The sequence below is a fragment of the Cucurbita moschata genome, unplaced genomic scaffold (assembly GCF_002738365.1).
Source record: "Cucurbita moschata cultivar Rifu unplaced genomic scaffold, Cmos_1.0 Cmo_Scf00001, whole genome shotgun sequence".
Lineage (NCBI taxonomy): Eukaryota > Viridiplantae > Streptophyta > Magnoliopsida > Cucurbitales > Cucurbitaceae > Cucurbita > Cucurbita moschata.
The window spans coordinates 10,398,676-10,424,587 of NW_019268517.1; the positions used below are offsets into that span (position 1 = coordinate 10,398,676).

The window sequence follows — 25,912 nt, forward strand, 5'->3', positions numbered from 1 at the left end:
GAGTGTCTTTTCTCATAAATAAGATTTCAAAAGACATTGTCGGGTGGCACGAGTGTGTCAACATGAACCGGAGGCTATGTTATATGGCTAGGTGTCACAATCTCTCTCTCACGGGACATTTGTAAGCGTTTGTACGACACTCATTCTCACCATTGAGTGAGTCAGCCAACTCGAAATAGTGTCAGAGTTACCCTTTAGAGAAAGTGAGAAAACCCTAAAACTTTAAAATGGTGCGTTGGTTCGGTTCGGCCGTCCGGTCTTAATTTCTTTAAAGCCCAGCTCGACCCGGACCGACCGAATAGGTTCCGAGTCAGTTCCTTACACTCTCAAGTCCTAATGGCCGCCTTCACAGCAGCCAGCAGGTGTTCTTGACGAGTGATTATTGCGGGAATCGCTGATTGCTATTAGTTCCTCTTACCTTTAGATTCACTCTCTCAATTAGGCATTCTGGATCATCGCTTATTTTCTCGCCCCCAATCGCTACCATTGTTGGGCTGACCTTTTCTGCTTTAATCTCAGATTTTTGGTCCAGATGTCCAGGTAACACTCCTCTATTTTGTAGATCTATGATGGTTCTTTGAATTCATTTTTCCAGTTCCAAATTGTATCCATTTTTGCATTTAATTAACGTAGTATCTCACTTATATGGTCTACTGGTTTGAGATTTCACTTTCTGATTTGAATCCCTTCAATGATAATGATTTTTGCTTATAATTTATGGTGAATGTTTAAATCGAAGTTTATCCTTTCTTTTGTTGTCTATTCAAACCTAAACTGAAAGGTATAGTAGTCTTTTGGAAGAGCTGAGAACGGATCCGGTTGGTTTTGTTACTGAGAAGTTCAGTTGTGAATTGTAACTTGGAGGAGTGTGAAGGGATGAAAAGGAGAAGTTGATCGTTTAAAATTGATTTGGAAGAAGTCTATGATCATGCTAATTGCTAGTTTCCTCAAGCCATGTTGAGGAAAAAGGGTTTTGGGTCTAGATGGAACTCCAACTCCAGCTAAATTCTTGATTTTCACGAGTGAGAGGTCAAGATTTTAGCTATTAGAGGTCTGAGACAGCCTGGGAGATCCTACTTAGTACTTTCAACTTTTAGTTTGTGTTGACTGGTGTGATGTCCCACATTAGTTGGAGAGGAGAACAAACCACCATTTCTAAGGGTGTGGAAACCTTACTCTAGCAGACGCGTTTTAAAGCCTTGAGGAGAAGCCCGAAACAGAAAGCCCAAAGAGGACAATATCTGCTAGCAGTCGATCTGGGTCGTTACAACTGGTGACAGTGTAAGCAGGCTGATTAATCAGGGGATGCAGGCATATAGGATTTTCAGTTTCTAGCAACAGATTATTCAGTATAGATTAGGTTGCTGTAGGATTAGAATGGGTTTCTGAACAAGGTAGCTCTGAGAGTTGTAGCATTTCCCTAAGAAGGGGACTTTTATATCTGTTCTTTCTCTTCTAAAGGATCAGCAGGATTCCCAGAGATTTGTTTTAGGATGGATAGGGAGAGGGAAAATATAGTCACTTGGTGAGATGATACTTCGAGCTGGTGGAATGGGTTGTTATTGGCAATATGAGAATTGTGGCCAAGTGGATTTGAGTGGTATTGGCAAAGACGAGAGTTGTGGCTAAGTGGATTAGGGAGGTATTGGCAAAATGAGAATGAGAAATGAAGTATTATTCGCCAAGTAAATACTTTAATTGTAACGGCCCAAGCTTACCGCTAGCAAATATTGTCCTCTTTGGGCTTTCCCTTTTAGGCTTTCCCTCAAGGTTTTTAAAATGTGTCTACTAGGGAGAGGTTTCCACACCCTTGTAAAAAACACGCTTCGTTCTCTAGGTGGGGGAGAAGGATTAGCAAATATAGTTTTTCTAGAACCTTTTTTCTTATTTGGTTGTTGTTGTTTGTTATTATCATTCACCTAATTACACTTTTTTCTAAATGAATTGAAATAAATGATAGTAAAGTATTTTTTATTAACTCTAATTCATATCTCATGCATGAAGATTCTACAGCTACACTACCCCTTTCAAAATTCAAATGTCTTTGGACATTTGTTCACGTGTGCTTTATTTGGTACATTTGTAGAAAATAATTTGAAGGTTGGACTTCAAAACAAAGAATAGCCATGAGTGGAGAACATCTGAATCCAATTCCTTTGGAGAGTCGACCTGGCATCCTTTTCGTTGGATCATCAAACGTTGGCAAGCGCTCCCTTCTCTCAAGTAATTCTCTTTCTCTTACATTGCTAAATTCAATCTATTTAATTCTTACTTGTTGCAATTAAGTTGATTATTATCATGCTCGTTGAGAGTCTGTGTATACCGTACGAGTGGTTTCGGGAATTGAAATTCTCAATTACTACAATCATCATATGCTATAACAAATGATGAGATTTTCTTCTCAAATTTCTCAACATCACAACATCAGAGAATATTCTCTCTCTCTCTATTGTTTTGGTACATAAGCTCAAGTACAATCTCGTCTTTTTCGATCTACTTGTAAATTTTTATTAGAGAAAAGTGGCCACAATTTCATAGAAGAAAAACTTGTATTTGCTAGTTATCTGTTTTTTTTTTTCCTTTAACATGTAATTTTCCCTTGCGACTAATGTTGTAAGTTAGTGGGATTGTGTTAGATATATGTCTTGACATTCATGGTTTATAAAAGAAGCATAACACTCGGTAGTTGCATCAGAGAAACTGATCATTTTGAGTATTCAATGTCTTTCTGTTAATCGTAGGATTACTTTCTGTGGACTTTGAAGATGCTATGGATTCGTCCACTCAAGTTTCGGTCCATGGGTAAGTGACTGAAAGAAAATTTCATTTTTCTTCTTACGTATCAACGTATCTTTCTATGTAGTTGGTCAAAATGAAAACTACTAGCATTTTCTAGGTCACTCACTGTAAATTTGAGCTCGAAATGGCTTTTTATTTTTCCTTGACAAACAGTTGGACCATCGACACACAATATTACACAGCCGATGTCTCTGTATCGGTGGCTCATTTGGACGAGCAATTTTCCATCGAGGCTTTGCCTACATTCAATCAGTTGGCTGCCCTGGTCATGGTCTTCGACATGAATGATGTTAGTTCTTTCTATTTTAAGTTTCTTAACTGCAATTGTAATAATCAATATTTTTGTTGATATCATATGTTCGTATGCCTACTACGCTTTTTTTTCATTGCAGCTTTCATCTCATGCGACACTCCGGGATTGGGTCGCTCATGCTGATCTACAGAAATTTGATGTATTATTATGCATAGGAAATAAAGTAGATCTTGTTCCAGGTCATCCAGTTCATGCTGAGTACAGAAAATTTCTGCAAAAGCAGAGACTTAAAGACTCTTGTACAGATTATTCAGATACAGTCGAATATGGAATTTCTGAAATTGAAGGAAGTAGTTTATTGGGAGACGAAGATCCCTCGTGGGAAACTAGGAGGTCGTGTTTGGAGTGGTGCGTTGAACGCAATATCGAGTTCATTGAAGCGTGTGCGTCTAATGCAGATTTTGACAAATGTAAGTTAGTCCTAGCGTTGGCTTGGATTCTCTGTTTATATGGCAACGAATTATGAGAACATCGAAGCGCAAAGAATTTCGACCACGTTTTTCCTTTATCTGCTTGGAACAAAATTAATCTGTTCATTTTTTATAGCATGAATCCAGTGTCACATTCATCCTCGTCTTGTTTTTGTTTTTCTATGACATAACTATACTATTATCTACAGGTTTATCAATTGATGGTGATATACAAGGAGTTCAAAGGCTCTATGGTGCTCTTTCTGCTCATATGTGGCCTGGAATGATTCTAAAATCTGGAGATAAGATAACAAAGCCATCATTTCCAAAAGAAGAAGGTCTTTTGCATTACATTAATCTTAGTTAGTACAATGTTTCATCTATTAGTTTAAGGTCTAAGTATCTGCCTCCATTGTTTTATCCAATCAGAATTGTCGGAAGAAGAATCCGATATTGAAATTGACTACGAAAAACTATCCGAGGGTTCTGCCGAACCGTGGGACGACACAGATTTCAAGGGTTGCTCGTCGAATGGAGAAGGTTCTTCCATAGACACCGGAGCTCATCCAAAGGAAGCCGACAATGCCGAGCAAGATCAAGCATGTCAAAATACCCGTGATCAGGCAGAGGCTGAAGAAAACGCGGTGGCCACTAACGGAGAACATGTCGAATGCAAGGGAAAACATCATGATGTTGAGGATTTAGAACGGTTGATGTGTGAGATAGGGAACATGCGGGACAGCTTGAGGTTGATGCCTGATTTTCAAAGAAGAGAAATGGCTGCAAACTTGGCGCTGAAAATGGCGGCCATGTTTGGTGGAAGTAGTGACGATGAAGAGGAAACTGCCGCCATGGAGTAGTGATTCTGAGCTGGGAATGGTTTATCCTCTTCAATCTTGTGTTCCTCAATTCCTTCAGTCAATGTATGTTTGACAGCTTAGTTTTATTTAATCATGTTCTTAGTTTTATTTAATCATGTTCTTAGTTTGTTAATCTCACTACTTACCAAACTAATTGAAGTGCTATATACTTAGTTTAAATACAACAATGGATGTGAATGTATGATCAAGGAAGGATTTTAGTTTTCCAATTTTCTAATATTAGGCATGAAAATAAGAATAATATTTATAATATTGAAAAAAAAAATACACTTAGAATTTTGAATTTGGTTGTCTTTAGGTTACTAAATGTTCAAACTCAACAAACGTGTTTGATGGTTATTCTCAAAATCAATATTTTTTTTATATCTATAGATATGGTTCACATTTAGCAATAACGTTGAGATGGCCGAATTGGTCTGAGGTGTCAAATTAAGGTTCTTATCCTAAAGGGCGTGGGTTCAAATCCCACTCTCAACAATTCATTCCCCACCGAGAAATTTCTATCGGAGCAAGTGTTCGCCCCCTACCGCCTATATATAGGTAGTTTTAGACACGTTTCTTTTGAAGTGGATACTTGAATGCCAAGTACAACGCCAAGCTGATGTCTGCCTTTTCATGGTGTGGTTTCGAGTGAGGGTTCAAATCCCAAGACATCAACTTTTATCGTAACATATATTTCTTATTCAATTTTTTTTTTAGTCATAACTTCTTCGTTTTAGCTTCGATTTGAGTGATTCAAATCGTGGTAGAAGCGTTATTCCAAGCTCTATCTATAAAAGCTTCAAAATCAGTAATTACGAACATGTTAGGTCAAAACCCAATAAAAAAATGAAGCTTAGAATGCGACTCTCACGTTCTCTTACCCTACCACCATCACATATATGTATATATATATAAAATGTTGAGCACAAATAATGGTTGAGCTTTAAGCACGTGTTAGATTATAATGAGCATAAATGTAAGGAAAATAATGGGCAGAGATATGTGATAGAGAGACACTCAAACATAAACATATACCTAAACGAGGTAAGAAGTGTAGCTTCTTCAATTCTCGACTCTTCATTTACGTGCTCTCTTTTCATCGATTTTATAATTTATAGAGCTAGACGTTAATATTGCATCTCAAGTTCACTCTACCTCTTTACTCGGTTGCTTGAAATAAAAATACACTTCTACTATCATCAGTTAGTCCGATCGACCAAAATGGTCTCAGCCTGGTGCACTACAAATACACCTCAGAGGTATACTCACACAAAAAGCCCTAACTACTTACTACATTTCTCCTAAACCCTACTGAACTTTGTCATCGAAGCATCAGAGCCTGCGTAATAAGGTGCTACACTCGGAAAATTGTACGGACTTAGCTAGATCGGATTCTTGCCTCGTATCAAAAGAGTCTAAGATACAAATACGTCGTTTAAAAGAATGGAATTGTTTTGAATAAAAAAAGTATAAATAGAGGTTTAAACGGTGACAAGACATTAATGCCTAATATCTATTTTACTTAATAATTAATTAAAACTATAATTCAAAAATGCTTTATTTTCTCCCCACATAAATAATTAATAATCAATTAGTCAAAACTCTAAATATTTACCCAATTTTAAATTATTTTAATTTACTTTATATACAAACTATGACCATATAAATATAAAAAAAAATATTATTTTAATTTCCAACATAAATTTTTAAATAAATTATATATTTTAAAAATAGACTAAAATAAAGTTAATGTAAGTACGAGAATCAAAATGTTCAAAGTTTTAAAGTAAATAAGAGAATAGAATCATCGTTCATACCCAACTTTTAATTTTTTATTTATTATTTTTTCGTGTATCGAGAATCTAACCTTTATATATATATATATATATATATATATGAAAGAGAATAAAGGGAAGGGTTCTCTTAATCTTTAGCTCGAGAGTATGGTATAATTTTTTTGAAATATTTAGAAACACTAATCGTTAGCTCGAAAATATAATACCCGTCTTTTCTTAGTTCAAATATAAGGTAAAATATCTAAAATCACTGATTGTTAGTTTGAGAGTATAATGTCGTTTTTTTTTCTTAGTTCCATGAAAAAAAAAATAAGGTGGAATATTTGAAATTACTAATCTTAGCTCGAGAGTTGAGTTTGGTTTTTTTTTAGGGTAGAATATTTGGAATCACGGATTTTTAGCTCGAGAGCATAATACCATTTATTTCTTAGTTCAACGATACGTAGACTAAAGTATTTGAACGCTCGAGAGTATAATACCTTAAGCTAGACTAGTTGAGCTACGTTCATGATCGTTTCTCGAACACAAAAAATTGGGATCAATATATATATATATATTTGGAGTGAATTGGGGAAAAGAGAAAGTGAGCAATAATTAGAAGGGTATGGCGTTGACTAAAAGTCAAGGCAAAAATCCCAAACCTCTGTTGTTACCGTTGTTATCTTCCCTCCTCTTTTGCTCCTCCTCGTCGTTGTGATCGCCGCCGTGGACGACGGCCGGGAACTCGCCGCACTTCTGGCATCTGGCGACTACCAGAATCTGGCGGCAAGAGGGGCAGGACGAGTGGGAGCTCAGCCACGTGTCTACGCAGCTGACGTGGAAGCAATGGCCACACTGCGGCAGTTGTCGGATCTCCTCCCCGTCTAGGAACTCCGCCAGGCAGATCGCACATTCCGCCGCGAATTTCTCTTCTCCGCCCGACCCCGATGCTCTGTACGCGAATTTCGGGAGGGATTGCAGGATTTTCTTCTTCAATCCCCTGTTCGCTGACGCCTGATTTCCTGCACCGCCACCGTTACTGCCACGCCGGAGCCACGCGCACCGAGCCACCGCTATCAGCCCTACCATACAAATTAGAGCACACAGTAGCGCCGCCAGAATCACCACGAAGTCCGACTCCATAGCCACCGCCTCTGGGGGCGGCGCCGTCGCTGTCGCCGTCGCCGAGGAAGTATTCCCGGCCAAAGCTTGGAAGTAGCGAGTCATGACACGGATTTGAACAGAGAAAAAGAAGAGAAATCTATGGAAAAGGAAAAATCTTGAGAACTTTGTTGTTAAAAGGGGAAGAGGGGAGAAGAGGACAACTTGGGAGGTGGGCCACTCCCTAGTTTGGTTATTTGTTACTCATAGTTATCCTTTAAGCTCGGTTAGATTCTTCTTCTATCTCGGAATGAAGTCGGATGAATGGATGTTCGGGATGTCCTAATGTGATAATCGACATATGGGTCAATTCCCAATGGGTCCGAGCAAGCCAAGATGACCCATGTGTCCCGAGATGACAATAAGATGCGACGTTGTTGTGTCGCACACAAACAACATGTGTGGCCGAACAAGCTTAGATTTCGCACAAACGATGTTCGGTGGACGAAGACACAAAACTGAGTGAAAAATGAATATGGGGCTTGAGTTTTCCTTAAGGCTTGTCGTGAGTGTGCAACGTCGCATCTCATTGCCATCTCGATTCTCATCAACACAACTCATGCATCGTGATGTCGTCCCATGTCTTAGGACACATTGGCCATCTTTGCTTGCTCGGACACATCCATTGCACCCCAACCCATAGATATTCAATTAGGTCTTGGTCATTCACGTGAATAGAGAGAATAGCGAGTGCATAATAACGTCATCCGAACATAATAAAGCCGAACATAATAAATCTCGACCCTTCATATTCTTTGGAGACCCAAATGAAAACTATATCATATGTGCAAACAAAATCTTAATACATTTACAAGCTCTCACCTATAGCCACCAAGCTTGTTCATTTCACTGGTGCAGGCTTTATAAACGAGAACTCATCTCCTTCTTCTTTAGTTTGCTCTAGACTCTCCGGTTGTTCCCTTTCACCAATTTCGTGTATTTCATCTCCATCCACATCGACGTTACTCGATTCAATAGTCGATACTTGCATAGCCGTTGCTGGTGAATCGCCCTCGTAATCAGACGACTCAAGGTCATCGTACGCAGGCACACGTATGGAGTGTCCCGTGGTTTTAAACCGTCGCAATGAGCGTCCAAAGGAGCTCAAAGGCGAAGCATTAGAACTACGTCCAAATGTTCTAGTTGCTGAGCTTCGTAGAACCCGCTTCTTCTTGGCTTTTTCATGCCATTTCTTGAGCGCCTTTGATGTTTGTTCGTCGAAAATGGACGTTTTCATGCCCGACCCCATCTGCAATTCATAAACATCCATCATACGACCGACCCTTCAGCCTCACAACAATACGTTTCGCAGGCACGAGGCAGAAAGAACGGAAAAAGTCGAGATACGTAAATACCTGAGTTACAAGGGCGTATATCGGAAGCGTAACGTAGCTGCAGAGAAACAATGTTATGACCCTACAAAACCATAAGCAGATGAAAGCCTTGTGATCAAAAAGCTCAAGCATTCATATCATTAGAAGGGAAGAAAGGCTTACTTACCCTATACAAACTTTTACAATGGTAAGGACGGGACCGTCGGAGAAGCAAGAATTCGACCCGAAAGAATGCTGCACACAACAACTATATCGTCGATTGTAGCTTACAAGAAAAATTGTAACAACCCAAGCTCACCACTAGCAGATATTGTCCTCTTTGGGCTTTCCCTTTCGGGTTTCCCCTTAAGGTTTTAAAACGCGTCTGCTAGGGAGAGGTCTCCATTTTCCTCTCCAACCAATGTGGGATCTCACAATCCACCCCCCTTCGAGACCTCCTTTTTGGGGCCAACGTCCTCGCTGGCACACCGCTTGGTGTCTGGCCCTAATACCATTTGTAACCGCCCAAGCTCACCGCTAGCAGATATTGTCCTCTTTAGGTTTTCCCTTCTGGGCCTCCCCTTAAGGTTTTAAAACGCGTCAGCTAGAGGGAGATTTCCACACTCTTATTAAGAATGTTTCGTTCTCTTCTCCAACCGACGTGGGATCTCACATGAACCTTCTTAAAGTTCCCGAACCGTAAATAAAACATTGTTCTTGATCGGAGAACGGAAAGAAATCGATATAACGTCGAGAAGAATACCAGTATAGACAAGTTAAAGGTGATCTGGAATGCATTCTGCATAAACCAAATGAGCTGATAATCAGAACAACACTAAAATGAAGGCATATGGGAGGTTTTGGTTACCTGAAACAAAGCAAAATGCATGAGATGAAGAATGAGTTGAGGTCGACCGAACCAAAAGTACTTGTCGGACCCTTGCACGAGCGGAATTCCCTGGACCACGGCATGTTTCTCCGAGATTTCAAGAGCCATCCTAGTCAAAATGGCTTGAAGTTTTGATCCAACAGCTAAGATTATCTATGTGAGGTTCAAACAGCCATCATCATATAATAACTAACAAGCTAATCTGATGAATTTCCCTCTGAAAGATAGAGATTTTTTCTTACGATCAAAGGGATAAACGACGCCCAAAACATCGTCCGCCACCCTGAAAACAAAACGGTTTTCGTCCTAATCGAGTTTTTTGAGCTAAATGTTAAGTCAAAATCATTAGATTCAGTGAAGTTATCGTACCAGCTACATTAAGAAGCAGGAAGATCACAAATGACAACCACAGAACAGGACTGCCACCAAAAGACCAGCTCGTAAAAACTAAACGATAGTTTGTTCGTAGTTAAAACGATATCGAACTATTACCTCACACCGACGACTACCTTGAAGTCATCTTCTAATGACCTTTTGATATATCTTTGGAAGTCAAATTTACTTCCGGGTGCTAAATGAACCTACAAGAGTATTTGTATTACGTTTCGAAACTCGAAGCTGTGATCAGTTTAGAGTTTAGCAATGGATAACTCACTGTTATGAATCCATTGCGGAGCGTTAAGTAATCGGCCTTACTAACCGAGCCATAAAATTGCCTGAAGAAGCAGCCCTGCAACATATAATCAAACCCGAGTCATTTCGATATCGATGGATACTCGAAAGAGTATTGAGAAACTTTCTCTTACAATATAGAAGAAGACAGGAAGGCGTGTCCAAAAGCTGGTGTGTGCTTTCACAAAAGATGTCTCATGAGTGAGCCTAAATCTTGCAGGATCTGTGCATAGAAGAAGAACCAATTCATGTGAAACTACAAACTCTCTATGCTAAGTGTTGTTTGATGAAAGAACAAAATGACAGACCATTGAAGAACTCGTAGTTATGAGTCGAAGTTTCCTTCTCCCACTCCTTCCAGCCTCGGATCTGAGTAGAAACAGTTCCGTTCGTAACGAAGCGATGACGACGTAGGTGCAAAATTCACTAGGCAATGATCTCAAGACTTGGTTACATGACATAACTAAGGACATTTTTCCTCTCTTTTCCTGCTTTACTTTACGTCATGGCTCATACATTGGTTTTACTTTATACGACTCGAGTCAGACCACGACGAGACGTTAAGTTGAATCATACTATAGAAATTCTCGTAAGCTTGTCATTCCCCAAAAAGTATTGCCCAACCGTATCATTTGTAACAACCCAAGGCCACCGGTAACAAATATTGTCCTCTTTGGGCTTTCCCTTCTGGGTTTCCCTTCAAGGTTTTAAAAAGCATCTACTAGGGAGAGGTTTCCACACCCTTATAAGAAATGATTCTTCGTTCTCCTCTCCAACCAATGTGGGATCTCACAATCCACCCTCCTTGGGGCCAGCATCATCATTGGTACACCGCCTGGTGTCTAGCTCTAATACCATTTGTAACAGCCCAAGCTCACAGCTAGTAGATATTGTTCTTTGTTTCCACACCCTTGTAAGGAATGCTTCTTCATTCTCCTCTCCAACCAATGTGGGATCTCATAATCCACCCCCCTTGGGAGCCAGCATCATCGCTGGTGCACCGCCCGGTGTCTGGCTCTAATACCATTTGTAACAGCCCAAGCCCACTGCTATTAGATATTGTCCTCTTTGGGTTTTTCCTTCTGCACTTCCCCTCAAGGTTTCAAAACGCGTCTACTAGGGAGAGGTTTTCACACCCTTATAAAAAATGCTTCTTTGTTCTCCTCTTCAGCCAATGTGGGATCTCACAATCCACCCTTCTTGGGGGCCAGCGTCCTTGCTGGCACACCACTCGATGTCTAGCTCTTATACCATTTATAACAGTCTAAGCCCACAGTCCAAGCCCACCACTAGCAGATATTGTCCTCTTTGAACTTTCTCTCAAGGTTTTAAAATGCTTATACAAGTGAGAGGTTTCCACACCCTTATAAGGAATGTTTCGTTCTCCTCTCCAACTAACGTGGGATCTCACACAAGAATTGAATCAAGAAGTTCTATGAAAGACTTAAAAAGAACATCAAAATCATACAAACAAAGAAGAAAACAGCCCTTACCTTTACCCTTCCAAGTGTCATTGTGGTAACACTAAAGACCACATGAAACACAGCTAGGAAGAATATGAGAATATGCAACTGATGCAATCCATCAATAGATATAAGAGACACCTTACCCTATTAGAAAGAATGAACATAGTTTATCAACACAATCAAGTTTATCAAACCAATGATAAGATTCATGGGGCAGGTTCTTACATCCTTACACGGGGCGACATTGTGGCCTCCAGCCAACGATCTTCGGATTAGCCATTGAAGCCTCCGGTGATGTTCGTCGTCGCTGTTGTCAGACGATGAGGCATCTTTCTTGTCAAGTGGGCAAGGCAACATGGTATTGGCAATGGCTGGAGGAATGCAGATTTTGACTATAAATCCTTGTGCAAAGGTCAGAAGCAGGGAAATGAATCCCAAAATCATCAGCTCTGCACAAAGTTTGTGGAATGTTCATCTTTTTTTTCTTTCTCATACTCAAAGTTTTGACACAATGTGGTGTTTATGAGTATTGTATTACCAGCCTTAACCTTCTCCAGAGCTTCCAACAGAGAACTCTTGTGCTTTTCTGTCAACCACTAAGAGAACAAGAACAAATCAAAGAGTAGATTTGGGCTATGAAAATTTGTAGAAAAATACACCGATATCGCGCAGGTTAGGAATCACGACTCTCCACAATGGTATGATATTGTTTACTTTGAACATAAACTCTCGTGGCTTTGCTTTGGGCTTCCCCAAAAGGCCTGCACTCCCTCCCAACAATCCTCAACAATCCCCCCTCGAACAAAGTACACTATAGAACCTCTCCTGAAGCCTATGGAGCCTTCGAACAGCCTCCCCTTAATCGAGGCTCAACTCCTTCTCTAGAGTCTTCGAACAAAGTACATCATTTGTTTGACACTTGAGTCGCTTTTGACTATACTTTCAAGGCTAGCACTTCTTTGTTCAACACTTGAGGATTCTATTGACATGTTTAAGCTAAGGGCATGCTCTAATACCATGCTAGGAATCACGACTCTCCACAATGATATGATATTGTGCACTTTGAACGTAAGCTCTCGTAGCTTTGCTTCGGGGTTCTTAGCCAATGGGACTCCCTCCCAACAATCCTCGGGAAAGTTGATTCATTACAGAAATCTTATCTTAAAGACAAACATATTCATAGTGATTCGAAAATTTTAAGGATAAGTGAATGAACAGATGCTTAGAGAAACAACACCCAAATGAGAATACACAAGAACAAGAAGAACAGAAGCAACAAAAATAAGAGAAATCAATCAAAAACTAATTACCGTTCCAACTTTGTGAAGAACTTTCTCCAATACAATGGAAATAACAATGAAAAAGAAGCAAACCCCAGCAACAGCCCATGTGGGTGTGTTATCGAGCTGCCTGGAACCGCCGCCGCTTCCACCGCCAGCGGCAGCAACGACGGCGGCGCCCCCAAACAGAAGACAAAAACAGAGACAAGAGACAGCCATCAAAACAGCAGAAACCTAAGCAGCAAAGAGCTAAAATGGCAGAAAAATGGAGAATTAATTTGGTAAAGTAAAACCAAGCTGCTACTACGACATTATTGGAGAGAAGAAGAACTTCACTGAACCGTGGAGCCCACGTTCTTCGTCATTAATGATGAGAGCGTTCAAACATTTCAAGAATCTACGTTAAATCTTAAAAAAAAGGTTACATTTTTATGGATATTTTAATCTTACATTATCACCCCATCAAATTAAATGTAATTTAAAACTAAACCCATTTCTGGTTTCATCAATTAATTGGGTGACCAATGGATGTTCCTCATGTGGGGTCTCACCCCAATCCCCTGTGCTCAGACAACGACAACTTTTGTACTTGTCGGTTCGACTTAAAAATGTGCGCCCCACGATGACATTGAGTAGGATTAAACATATGTAATTACTCGTAGTAACCGTAAATTTTTGAACCTTTACATGATCAGAAGAAGCGAATGAGGTATATAAGCGAACCTTTACATGATCAGAAGAAGCGAATGAGGTATATAAGCTCACTAGACTTGGAAGATTATTCCACTTCAGTGAATAATTGGTAACATGACTGACCGACCATACGAGTTGTGGCTACTCATCCATCCCTATAGATGGAAGGAGTTGTCGGGTGTCACGAATTGACCGACCATACGAGAAGTTCCGAGAGTTAATCATGACTACTCCCGACCGCTTTTTATAATTAGCCTCAAACCTATGATGACCATAGCCCAAAATTGATGGGCCTCACTTATATAATGGGCCTCAATATTTTTGGGCTTCTTGGGAGGGGTAGAGCTAATAATTTTAAAAACAATTAAAAATAAATTATTAAAAAATATAATTGAAATCGGTTTGATTGGTTCAGATTGTTCGATTCAAATCTTCAATAGCACGTATATGTATGAATGTATGTATACATACGTACGTACAAAGATAGAGAGTATAATCTTCAGTCACACACATTTCTTTTCGATGACTCAATCGTAAGAACATCACATTTGAGTGTGTGTGTTTTTTTTTTTTTTTGAGCAATTTTATGATACTTGTGAAGACAAAACATGTTGAAAAAGACGGTATTGGTTTGTAGGGATAATCTTTCTTTTTTAGAAGCCATGAATAATCAGAGAATGTCAGCACCACTTGGTGTCGAAGTCGAGATAGATAGTCTTCTCTCTTATGAACGAGAAATAAATAATGTGACCATGCTGTAGAATGTAGGGGTATGTCGAGGTCATTAAGTATCGTTCAAATTTTGAATACGAGGAGTATGTTGTTACATCGTCATTAATAAGTTGATTCAAGATCACGTTATCGATCTCTTGACTTAAAAATGTAATCTTTCTCGATAAACTTAATTAATAATCGAACGGGTCGTGATGGGTACACCATTATGATGTGAGAGGCAGTGCACCCCACCAAATACCCAATAATGTCCTCTAAAGACAAAAACATCTTTAACAATAATTCAATACAAACCCCCCAAAGAGGGGAGGAATAATGTGATCAAATAATTACGTGTCATATTCAGAAATGACGTGGCAATAATTAAAAATTAATTGAAGGAAATTTAACTTGGAATGAAAGTTATTTAATTATAGTGTTATTAACTCATTTAATTTACCTTTTTTTTTACAAAAATAAAAAATAAATAAAATATTACTTTCCAATATTCCTTTTTTTTTGTACATTTAATAAAATTTAAATTTAAATTTTATAAAAAAAATATAAATACTAAAATAGATAAATAATTATAACATAAATACAAGCGAGCAATGATAGAATGATATTAGCAGTCGATGCAATAAAATCAATTATTTAAGGATTTCTAGAAGTTGATATAATTGTGGTTCATAAGCGTTTCAATTATTCTCTCATTTCTTTTCAAAAATAATTAATTTTGTTTTTATTAATAAGATAAGACATCCTTAACAAGTAGGGTTTATCCGCCAATATTCATAGAACTCAAGTAAATAAATAAAGATTTTTAATAATTATAAAATACATCGCATGTTATCAAAAACAAGACATTCAGTCTCGTCTACGTACTTAGACATATCATAATATGTCAACTACATATTGTTCCAGATTACCTGAATAACCTAAATTTTTTCATATAATCGATTAATAAAAAGAATTAAACTTATTAATAATTATTTAAAAAATCATTAATTTCATTTTTTTTTTCTTTTTCGGTGGAGTTCATTGATTTTTGCTGTCTTTTTATTTAGTGTTTTGTCGGTAAAGTTATAATTTAGCACCGAATATTTAGGCTTTTTTTTAATTCGTTTTTCAAATTTTGGGAAATTTTAATTTCATTTCTATATATAATTTTTTTTTTATTGAAATAATTAAATTTATATTTTATATGGTATTTTATCAATTTATTAATTTAATTAACTAAATTTTCTTTTTTCTTTTTTAAGAAAATATAAATTTGAGGGCATAACTTAAATTATTAATTTATGTACTTTTTATATTTTAAAATACCATTATATAATTTTACGAGGATCTTGCTTTTAAATTTCCACGTCATCAAGAACAAAAAAAAAAAAATTCCACGTACTCGCCCTACTATGTGGGCCCAAAACCTTTTCAACTCTCTGAAGGCTATGGACGAGGTTGATCTAACCTTATCCATTTAATGATTTTTTTTTTTTATATATATATTTACATATTAATAAATACAATAATATTTTTATATAAAAAAGAAGCTGGCGTTATCTGGACTTTCTCTTTTCGAGAACAGCTTTCTCGCTAACACATCATTCGAAACCTAGTTCTAATATCATTGTAATGACCCAAGTCCAAGCCCACCGCTAGCAAATATTGTCCTATTTCGATTTTCCATTTCGGGCTTCCCCTCAAAGCTTCAAAACCTAGAGAAATGTTTTAACACTCTCATAAAAGGGTGTTCAGTTCTCCTCACCCGAGATATCACATTAGAGGACAGAATTATATTTACCATCTTAATTCAATTTAATTAAAGGAGAAAAGCTTGTCTCGACACTCTTCATTTCCAATTTAAACGTGAATTTTTGTCCCACGACCCACCGACTCTCCAAACGTCGTGGAATGAAAAAGCTAAACAGGCAAGCCTTGGTTGGGTATGGCCCTCAGTTTGTCGTGTAGTGGGGAAGGCAATAACTTGTCAGTTGTCACCATATAATAACAACTTCAGTCTCCAACTCTTTCTCACAGTTAATCTCAGATCGGAGATCCGAGTTTCCGGAGGCTTTTTCCTTCCCTTATAATTTCTCTGTCCGCCTCCGCCGTCCGGCCGGCCGCCGTGCACCACCCAGGTTCGCCGCTGCCTTCTCATTTCTCTCTACTTTCCTCCCTCCCCCACCCCACCCCACAGCCTCCTGCATGTTCATGGCTTCTATCAAATTTAACAGTAATTAATTAATGGAAAATTAATTACCAAATCAAACGATAAACAATTAATAATAATCATAAATAATTTCAGAATGACACATAGGCTTAAACCAAATCTCTTCACTAATTTAACATTTTTTAAAATCTGCTTTATTTATTTATTTATTTATTATTACCTTGTTTAAAATTTAATTAGAATATTGCATTTTTTTTTAGAGCATCATACCAACTAAAATGGAGTAACTAACCAAAAAAACAAACTTGAATATTTATATTCTTATTTATCCCTTTTTCAGGAAAAAAAAAAACTAAATTATCCTGTTTTTAAATTTTAAATATATATTTAATAATTTTTTAATTTAAAAAATATTGTATTTAATAAATTATTGTACATTCAATTAATAAAAATATATCTAAATTTTATTCTTTCTTTAAAAAAAAAAATTAAAAGTTTCCTCTACTCTAAAATACACTTACAATTTACTGACACCTTTAAACTTAAAAAAAAAAAAAAAAAATTTAAACAAGTTAAATTTTTTTATTTTTTTTAAATAGAAAAATATGAAAATAATCTGAGTTGTAGATGATGGTTCTGTCCACGTACTAATAATAATAAGTTTTTAGTTTAAGGGAGTTATTTATTTATTTATTAAATAATTGAAATTTTTTTTTTGACAAAAATATAAAAGTTTAAAGATATTATATTTTTTTTCGTGAATTTTTAATTTTATATATCTTTAATTTTTAAAAAAATAGGCATGATTTTAAAAGTTTCATTAAAGTTCAATAATTTAATAGAGGTTAAATTTGGATATATATATATATATATATATTTTGGAATAAAATAAGAATTGGGTTTTATATTATAATTTGTTTGAAAATTGTAATTTTTGTATGAAAGTATTTAAGAAAAGGGTAGGGTTTGGCATTAATATCTAAAAAAGAACATGTATGGCCAATAACCATCAATGGATGGGACCATTTGTCACATGATATGCACTTTTTCATGTCCTTTTCTAGAAACCACTTGTCACATGGAACACATTCATGTATGGTTTACATTTCTATATTTTTCGATTAATTAACGTCGATTTATAAGTTCAATCTACACGGAAGGTAAGATCTTCCAGTCAAAATTTGTACTGTCTTACATCATTAATTATACTGTTTCAAATCCTAATATATCTTTGTACTGTCTAAATGCACCGAGATCGATAAATTATGAGTCTCCCAATAAAAATTTGTAAGATCCCACGATGGTTAGAAAGAGGAACAAACCATTTCTTATAAGGGTGTGTCAACCTCTACGTTGAGGGGAAACACAGATGGAAAAGCCCAAAGAAAACAATATCTACTAACAGTGGGTTTGAGCTGTTACAAATTGTATCAAAGCCAAACACCGGGTAGTGTGTCAACGAGAACGATGGACCCACAAGGAGGGTGGATTGTAAGATCCCATATCGGTTAGAGAGGGGAACGAAACATTCCTTAAAATCTAAGCCTAACAAAAAACAATTAGCGATGAACTTGAGCTGTTCACGCTCGCTCTTCACGAAGAAGACCATAATCTAAGGATAAGAAGAACCCATGAATATAAGGGTCGGAGAATCCTGATCCAACCCAACCGAGTTCATGATCACCTTATCTGCAATTTGCGATACTCATTCGTACGCTTCAAATATATATTGGCTTAAAGTTGATATCAAAATAGGATTGAAGCAAGATGGGTTTGTTGTCTCTATTGGAGGTGGCCTCCATGCCCAACATCCAAGTCCTTCTCATTTGCTTGTTGGGAGCTTTCTTATCCACTGATCGTTGCAACATTCTTCCACCCCATGCTAGAACATCACTTAACAAGGTAATTAACCATTAATTACGCATTAATTTTATGATTAATGTCACTAATCATCTCTACTTATGTCTGTAGATTGTGTTTAGTGTCTTCACTCCTTGTCTCATGTTTGCAAATTTGTCCAAAACTGTCACCTTTCAAGACATCATTTCATGGTAAGCTAAGCTTTAATTCCCCTTCTAATCATCATTATCTGCCTATGATTAAGCTAATTAATCATTTAATTAGGTGGTTCATGCCTCTCAATATTGGCTTCACCTTCTTCTTTGGAGCTGTTTTGGGATGGATGATCGTTCGAATCCTTAAACCCAAGCCATACCTTGAAGGCCTCATTGTCGCCTCTGCTGCTACGGGTCAGTTTCTTTCGTTTCACTGCAACAAATAATGGATACGATAGCTTACGAAAAACACCCTCGTAGACTTTTTGGAGCATTTTTCGTACTTCGTAACAGCCCATGTTATTAAATGCTATAAAACTATAGCTTATATACGTTGTTATACAAACATTTTATAGCGTTTTATTAAAGCGGTTAAACATGTAGGGAACTTGGGCAACCTTCTTCTTATCATCATCCCTGCAATTTGTGGCGAGCCGGGCAACCCTTTTGGCGAGTGTGAGGCTTGTACTTCTCGTGGCCTCTCTTATGCTTCCTTCTCCATGGCGGTAAGCTAACAACAATAGTTCTATTTACGTAACTCGAAACGATAAATGTGGCTCATGATTCTACGTCGAGAATTTGCAGCTTGGCGGGTTTTACATTTGGACTTATTGTTACCACCTTGTGAAAACGTCCTCCTTAAAGTTCAATGAAGGCGAAGAATTTGGATCGGAGGAGGTGTTGAAAGCACCCGACCAAGCCTCGAATTTGACTATTCGTCTTCTCGGGGAAGACAATGTCGTTCCTTCTTCACTCCCGTCCACCAAGTCTCTAAAAGAGGTAATAATATCGTTTTTCTTGACGACGTGTATAAATGTCGTTCATTCATACTTAACTTAGATAAACATTCTAGCCATCGTATCTCGAGATGGGCGGTTTTTAATTATTTAAAACTCGTAATTTTGAGTTGGCAGATCGAATCCCAAGATCAAGCCGTCCCCATATTAGAGAAGGAAGAGAAAGCAACCATATGGGCTAAAACACGACATATCTTTGTCGGAATTAGTAAAGAGTTGATGGAGCCACCAACATTAGGAGCCGTAAGTATAATTAACCTAATTAATTAACATCATAATCTACGAGATTAAAGTAATTAATGGGTTTAATTTAATTAGATTATTGGATTCATTTTCGGAGCGGTCACGTGGCTTCGACATCTCGTAGTTGGGGAGAGCGCTCCGTTTCGAGTAGTCCAAGACTCGGTTAAACTACTCGGGTAAGCTTTCATTTTTGTTTTTAAAGTTAAAAACTAGTTCTATTTGATAACCATTTTGTTAATGATCCGATAGTGACGGAACAATCCCGAGCACGACACTCATCTTAGGCGCCAACTTGACACGAGGGCTACGATCATATCGAGTGAAACCGATGGAGATCGTAGCGCTGATCGTAGTCCGATACATTGCTCTACCGGCCATCGGAATAGCCGTGGTGAAAGCTGCCAATGCATTAGGGTTTCTTCCGCCGGACCCCATGTACCAATTCGTGCTGATGGTTCAGTACACGCTGCCGCCGGCCATGTCCATCGGAATCATGACACAGTTGTTCGACGTGGGTCAAGAGGAATGCTCAGTTATCATGTTCTGGACCTATTCCGCCGCCGCCCTCGCGCTCGCCGTTTGGTACGCCGTTTTCATGTGGATCTTGTCACCTTAATTTTTACAATACAAACTACAAATTAAAAAATAAATAAATACATATTATAATTAATTATTTTGAGTCAGCTTTGTATATTTATTCTACTTATTAATTAATTATAATGGAAATATTTGTAGTAATAATAAAAAAAAAAACATTCCATATATTCTATATTGGATAACAAATATAATATATATATATATATATTTTTTTTTTTGTGTTATCTCGGCCTCCTCTCCAATTGAAAATTTTACGAGTCTCTGGTGTTAGATGATGAAAGTCCCACATCGGCTAATTTAGAGAATGATCATGAGTTTATAATCAATGAATACTATCTGACTTTTTGGAGAAGCCTAAAGTAAAGTCACGAGAGCTTATACTAAAAGTGGACAATACCATACCATTGTAGAGAGTTGTGTTCGTCTAACTTCTAGGGTTATTATCAATCAAAATCATAAATTTTTTAATTATAAAATAATTTTGGCGTGATTTAATCATTAAAATAAAAACAGCGTCAAAAGTGGCTGCAAAGGTTTTAAAAACGTGTGCAATTACGCAAGCAAACCCAAAGACATTCGAACCAAAATGAACACTACAATATTTATTTATTTATTTTCTTAATTTCATGTAATTATTTGTGAAAATGCCGTCCAAATTTAGTCACCAAATTAATAAAAAAATAAAAAAATAAAAAAAAATAAAATAGACATCCAAATCCAACGTAGCTCCAATTTGCCAACGTGATTTTAAAAAAATATATATAATAATTAAAAAATTAAAAGAATATTTATTTGTTAATTTTAGTTTCTTATATATATTAAAATTAATTACCACTATGGTGATTTATTTTAGAAAGCCATAAATGTAAATATAATTAAAAAAATAAAAAATCGAATTATTACTACTTTCCCTATTTTCCCACGTCACAAGATCCAATGCATTTAACATGAGAATGAAAAAAAACATGACAGCGGAGATACATGTGGACTTTATAAGACAACAACTTGATAATGTTTTAGTTTTAAATATTTATTTTGCATTTTAAAATTTAATTATTTTTGTTAAGTTAAATTACCAATTTAAATCTGTAATCTTTAATTTTTATATTAATAATTAAAAATGTCTTATTATATTCTCCGCACCGATCCCGATCCCGACCCCAACTAATATATATACTGGTCAAATACTCCATCTATATTTATTTAATTATAATTTTGTAATTATAATATATATATTTGTCATGAAATATCTTTGGCTATTAAAATATCTTTTAAAGTCAAGATAAGGGTGAAGAAATAATTCAATCATGAACGATCGTGAATAGAAATAACTATATATTTGGAAGCTTATCTCTAAGTTATTATATCGACTATTTAAAAAAATTATTTTTAAATATTAAAATGAAAAAGATGGGGGAAAAGTTATTCTTTTTTTTATTTTATTTTTTATCTTTTGTATAAAGTTGGAGAATATTTATATGCCAATAAATGGACTTGATTTAATGAACATTCACTGGAATCTCCATTTCCATATAGTATTGAATTAAAAAAAATTTGAATTAATTGTATGATTTTATTGGAAATTAAATTAAATTAAATTTTAAAAAAAGAGAATGGAAATTAGAAAAAGGGGGGTGGGCCCAGATAGATTCGCGAGGTGTCTTCAGAATTGGCTGCGCCACCGTGGCGGGTCGGCGTAATCCAATCTTGTGTATCCACGTCATCATCGATTAAGATATTATCACACCAGCTTACCAAATAAAATATGATTAAAAAGCTAAATTAATAATTATTAATAATTAATTTGTGTGTTTTAAAATTTATTTAAAAAAAAAAAAAAAAAAAAAAAACACGCGGCTGCGTTGTCGCGTGGCGAGGAAGGCGAGGTGGTTGTGTGTTTCTTCTCGTCTTCCCTATAAATAAGTTCAGAAATGGCATTTCCAGTTCCAGCGATTATTTGATTTTCCTCTGCCCCTCTGCCTCTGCTCGGCCGCCGCTGTTCTATAATCGCCGATCATCAGGTATTTTCATTTGATTTTATTTAATTTACGTTTTATTTCCATTTCCAATATTCTTAATTAATTTATCAACCCCACGGAGTAGGTTTTTTATTATTTAAAAAAAATAATACATAAATAAATAAAATTAAAAGAGAGAAAATCCATAGCCGATGAACGAGGAAGCTGGCGACCTTTCTGGCATTTCATCGTCTTCCTTTCTTTTCTCTTCAGCCTATTCACGCACTTACGTTACGCGTTTTGCCTCCTCTCTCTCTCTCTCTCTCTCTCTATATATATATATATATACACATTTTTAATATAAAAAAAAAGGTTAATTTAAGGGTATTTTTAAATATAAAGATGAAGAAATTTGGCTTAAATCAATTTATTTTTAAATTGGGGTTTTTAAAATTTTAATATAACTTCTATTTTTAGTATTATATATGGAAGGGCACAAAAATTCGAAAAAAGTTATGATATTTAAGAAACCGAAATTAAAAATTTTAGAAATTGAAGAGTGAAAAAAATAGAATTAAATATATATTTAAGAAGTGATGAGATCAAAAAAAAAAAAAAAAAAAGAAAAGAAANAATTTTTAAAAATTTAGGGGTATTTTTTTTATTAATTTATCCTATTATATATATTCATTTTCAGTTCATTTAGAAGAAGTAAAATAGTTATTTTAAATAGAAAAAAAAAAAAAAAAAAAACAAACAAACAGTGAGAGCGTCGGGAGTCGTAGTGGGCTACGTTGTCATGTTCGAAAATTACGAATTGCAGGGCACGCAGTACTAAAATTCCGGCAACCAAAAACTATAATTAAATAAATAAATAAATAAAGGTAATTAATTTGAGCTGGTTAATTAGAGGTAATTAATTATGGTAATTAATTATGGTTGATGCCTAACTTTGAAACAGAGGAAGATCATTAGAAGAAGAGATGGGTTTATTGTCACTGTTGGAGGTGGCTTTAATGCCCAATTTACAAGTCCTCATCATCTGCTTAGTTGGAGCCTTTCTGGCCACTGATTACTGCAACCTTCTTCCCGCGCATGCTCGAACCTCTCTCAACAAGGTCCATTTCCGAGAGATTCAAATTTCTTTTTTGTCATTTGAGATTCTAATATTTAACCAGTTGAGCTATGCTTTGATCGGTGGTGCAGATTGTGTTCACAGTGTTCACTCCTTGTCTGATGTTTGCAAATTTGGCCAAGACGGTGACGTTTGAAGACATTGTTTCATGGTAATTAATTAACGTTAATCTATGATTATCATCGGTCATTAGTGTTGTTTTGAATGTTTTGTTGGGTTAAATGAATTAGGTGGTTCATGCCAGTGAATATTGGGTTTACCTTTCTATTTGGAGGGATTTTGGGATGGATAGTTGTTAAGATATTGAAGCCTAAGCCATATCTTGAAGGCCTTATCATTGCAGCCTCTTCTGCTGGTTTGTTCTTCTTCTTCTCTACCTCTTTGTTTGTTTATTGGGTTTGTTTATTCATTTGTTTTGGTAATATGGGATTAGGCAACTTGGGAAACCTTCTTCTCATCATCATCCCTGCCATTTGTAATGAGGATGGCAGCCCTTTCGGTAACGGTGATACCTGTACTTCTCTCGGGCTCTCGTACGCTTCCTTCTCTATGGCGGTACGTAACCTAACCTATTCATAACATAGATTAGTATGGTATTAGAACGGGATGTGGTCATTGTTGAGGATGGTTGGGAGGGTGTGATGTCTCACATTGGTTGGGGGAGGAGAACAAAACACCCCTTTATAAGAGTGTGGAAACCTTCCCGTAGCAGACGCGTTTTAAAGCCTCGAAAGAGAAAGTCCAAAGAGGAAAATATCTGCTAGGTGGGTCTGGATCCTTACAAATGGTATCAGAGCCAAACACGGGACGGTGTGCTAGTAAAGACCTTGGCCCCAAAGGGAGTGGATTGTGATGTCCCACGTTAGTTGAGGAGGAGAAACAAAACACCTTGATTTTAAAGCCGTGAGGGGAAGCCCCCAATCGGGCGAGTCCGTACAATATCTGCTAGTAGTGGGCCTGAATTTGGTATGAGGCATTTTAGGAAGTTCAAAGCAAAGCTACGAGAGCTATTACTCTCAAAGTGGACAATATCATACTATATTGTGGAGAGTCGTTATTTCTAACGTTCATATGTTTGTTTAGTGGTAGTTTAACCTAATGTATTCGATGGGTAAAAATTTTCAGCTAGGTGGGTTTTACCTGTGGACTCACACTTTTCACCTTGTGAAAACGTCGTCTTTGCGAATGAAAGCACTTGAAGCACCGGAGGAGCACGTGAAAGCACCCAACCACACCTCCAATGGCGACTTGCAAACTCGACTTCTCCACGAACAATGTGGAGAAGAAGAAGGCCTTCCTGTTTCAGTCTCATCAAGGGAATCCCAAGAATCTGTAGCCATCTTAGAGAAACGGGAATCATCGTCCATTTGGGCCAAAACAGTAGACTTTTTGCATAGCATTGTTGAAGAGTTAATGGCCCCTCCATCGTTAGGAGCGGTAAGTATCCACTTTTGAGATACTCACTGAAGTTTTAGCTATTGAACTATGCTTGAATCGGATAAATATTCCTATTTTTAGATTGTGGGGTTCATTTTTGGAGCGGTGACATGGCTCAGAAACCTCGTAATTGGAGATAATGCTCCGTTACGTGTGATACAAGATTCTGTTCAACTACTCGGGTATGTATACTTTCTAGAGATCGTTACCATATGCATGAGAAATGAAAACATTACTAAACGAGTTGTGGTGATGTATAACGAACAGAGATGGGACAATCCCATGCACCATGCTGATACTCGGCGGCAACCTGGTTCAAGGGCTAAGGTCGTCAGCGGTGAAGCCGACGACGATCATCGGAGTGATTGTGGTTCGGTACTTTGCACTGCCGGCAATAGGGATATTGGTTGTGAAAGGAGCAAACTCATTAGGATTTCTGCCGCCGGATCCTCTTTACCACTTCTTGTTGATGGTTCAGTACACCACGCCGCCGGCCATGTCCATCGGCACAATGACTCAGTTGTTCGGCGTTGGTCAAGAGGAATGCTCTGTTATCATGCTATGGACTTATTTGGCAGCCGCTCTTGCTCTTGCTATTTGGTCTGCAGTCTTCATGTGGATTTTGGCTTGATATATATATATTCAAATTCTTTTGTATTTTTTTTTTTTTTTTTGGTTTGTTTTCTCACCAATTTTGTATTTTTTTAACAAAAAAACTATATTTAAAAAATAGATAAAACAAAATAGTGATTACATGATCCAGAGGAGGTGATATTGAAGCATTGTTTCAGTAACCCATGTTCTTGATTCATGGGAAATTCTATATAAAAAGGTAAATCTAATAAACTTTAGACAAATGTTCGTAATTAAGACATTTAGTCGGAGTTATAAACCTCAAATCTTTTGTTGATACATTTGTCTCGACCCCTACGAACAAAAACATTAGTAAACAGTATAGTTTTATTCGATTTCTTACGAAGAATCGAACTTTTGTTGAGAATAAAAATGAAAGAATATACCGGCATTAAAAAAACCAAGCCCACAAAAGGGAATCCCGTTAAAGAAAGGGGCTCGAATCGCCAACTGATTTCAAGACAAAACCTTAAACCTGAACCTGATTTTTACAATCCACAAAAAAAAAAAAAAAAAAAAAAAAAAAAAAAAAAAAAAAAAAAA

General features: G+C 36.7%; 5 protein-coding genes and 1 long non-coding RNA gene across 7 annotated transcripts; 3 read left to right on the forward strand and 3 right to left on the reverse strand.

The window, feature by feature from the left end:
- Positions 1–333: 333 nt before the first annotated feature.
- Positions 334–4,611, forward strand: LOC111440972. The gene is made up of 7 exons (XM_023077825.1): positions 334–540; positions 2,087–2,223; positions 2,742–2,802; positions 2,953–3,088; positions 3,192–3,522; positions 3,732–3,860; positions 3,952–4,611. The coding sequence occupies exons 2-7, from the start codon at positions 2,127–2,129 to the stop codon at positions 4,380–4,382; spliced, it is 1,185 nt and encodes a 394-aa protein (XP_022933593.1). The 5' UTR covers positions 334–540; positions 2,087–2,126; the 3' UTR covers positions 4,383–4,611.
- A 2,130-nt stretch (positions 4,612–6,741) lies between these two features.
- LOC111440980 (RING-H2 finger protein ATL8) lies at positions 6,742–17,866 on the reverse strand. Its single transcript, XM_023077837.1, has 2 exons — positions 17,862–17,866; positions 6,742–7,447 (listed from the first exon to the last, which is right to left on the reverse strand). The coding sequence occupies exon 2, from the start codon at positions 7,385–7,387 to the stop codon at positions 6,803–6,805; it is 585 nt and encodes a 194-aa protein (XP_022933605.1). The 5' UTR covers positions 7,388–7,447; positions 17,862–17,866; the 3' UTR covers positions 6,742–6,802.
- On the reverse strand, positions 8,013–13,301 carry LOC111440942 (MLO-like protein 8). Of its 2 annotated transcripts, none has more exons than XM_023077789.1 (15): positions 12,972–13,301; positions 12,200–12,257; positions 11,887–12,110; positions 11,689–11,805; positions 10,504–10,564; positions 10,330–10,418; positions 10,179–10,253; positions 10,016–10,104; positions 9,893–9,942; positions 9,766–9,806; positions 9,503–9,676; positions 9,398–9,433; positions 8,822–8,889; positions 8,677–8,713; positions 8,013–8,570 (listed from the first exon to the last, which is right to left on the reverse strand). In XM_023077789.1, the coding sequence occupies exons 1-15, from the start codon at positions 13,158–13,160 to the stop codon at positions 8,163–8,165; spliced, it is 1,716 nt and encodes a 571-aa protein (XP_022933557.1). In that variant the 5' UTR covers positions 13,161–13,301; the 3' UTR covers positions 8,013–8,162. The 2 variants fall into 2 exon arrangements, with proteins under 2 accessions (XP_022933557.1, XP_022933548.1); XM_023077780.1 differs by having other exon boundaries at positions 8,051–8,570; positions 8,677–8,737; positions 12,972–13,299.
- LOC111440955 (protein PIN-LIKES 7-like) lies at positions 16,379–20,288 on the forward strand. Its single transcript, XM_023077801.1, has 9 exons — positions 16,379–16,483; positions 18,271–18,417; positions 18,487–18,566; positions 18,640–18,764; positions 18,954–19,075; positions 19,155–19,349; positions 19,484–19,609; positions 19,685–19,785; positions 19,859–20,288. Exons 2-9 carry the CDS (start codon positions 18,283–18,285, stop codon positions 20,223–20,225), a joined length of 1,251 nt encoding a protein of 416 aa, XP_022933569.1. The 5' UTR covers positions 16,379–16,483; positions 18,271–18,282; the 3' UTR covers positions 20,226–20,288.
- A 1,807-nt stretch (positions 20,289–22,095) lies between these two features.
- LOC111440963 (protein PIN-LIKES 5-like) lies at positions 22,096–25,530 on the forward strand. The gene is made up of 8 exons (XM_023077813.1): positions 22,096–22,227; positions 23,126–23,282; positions 23,371–23,450; positions 23,530–23,654; positions 23,733–23,854; positions 24,425–24,736; positions 24,818–24,918; positions 25,004–25,530. The coding sequence occupies exons 2-8, from the start codon at positions 23,148–23,150 to the stop codon at positions 25,365–25,367; spliced, it is 1,239 nt and encodes a 412-aa protein (XP_022933581.1). The 5' UTR covers positions 22,096–22,227; positions 23,126–23,147; the 3' UTR covers positions 25,368–25,530.
- Positions 25,519–25,876, reverse strand: LOC111440989. Its single transcript, XR_002710061.1, has 2 exons — positions 25,756–25,876; positions 25,519–25,663 (listed from the first exon to the last, which is right to left on the reverse strand). It is a non-coding gene; the product is annotated as an uncharacterized LOC111440989 (long non-coding RNA).
- Between the last annotated feature and the right edge of the window lie 36 nt (positions 25,877–25,912).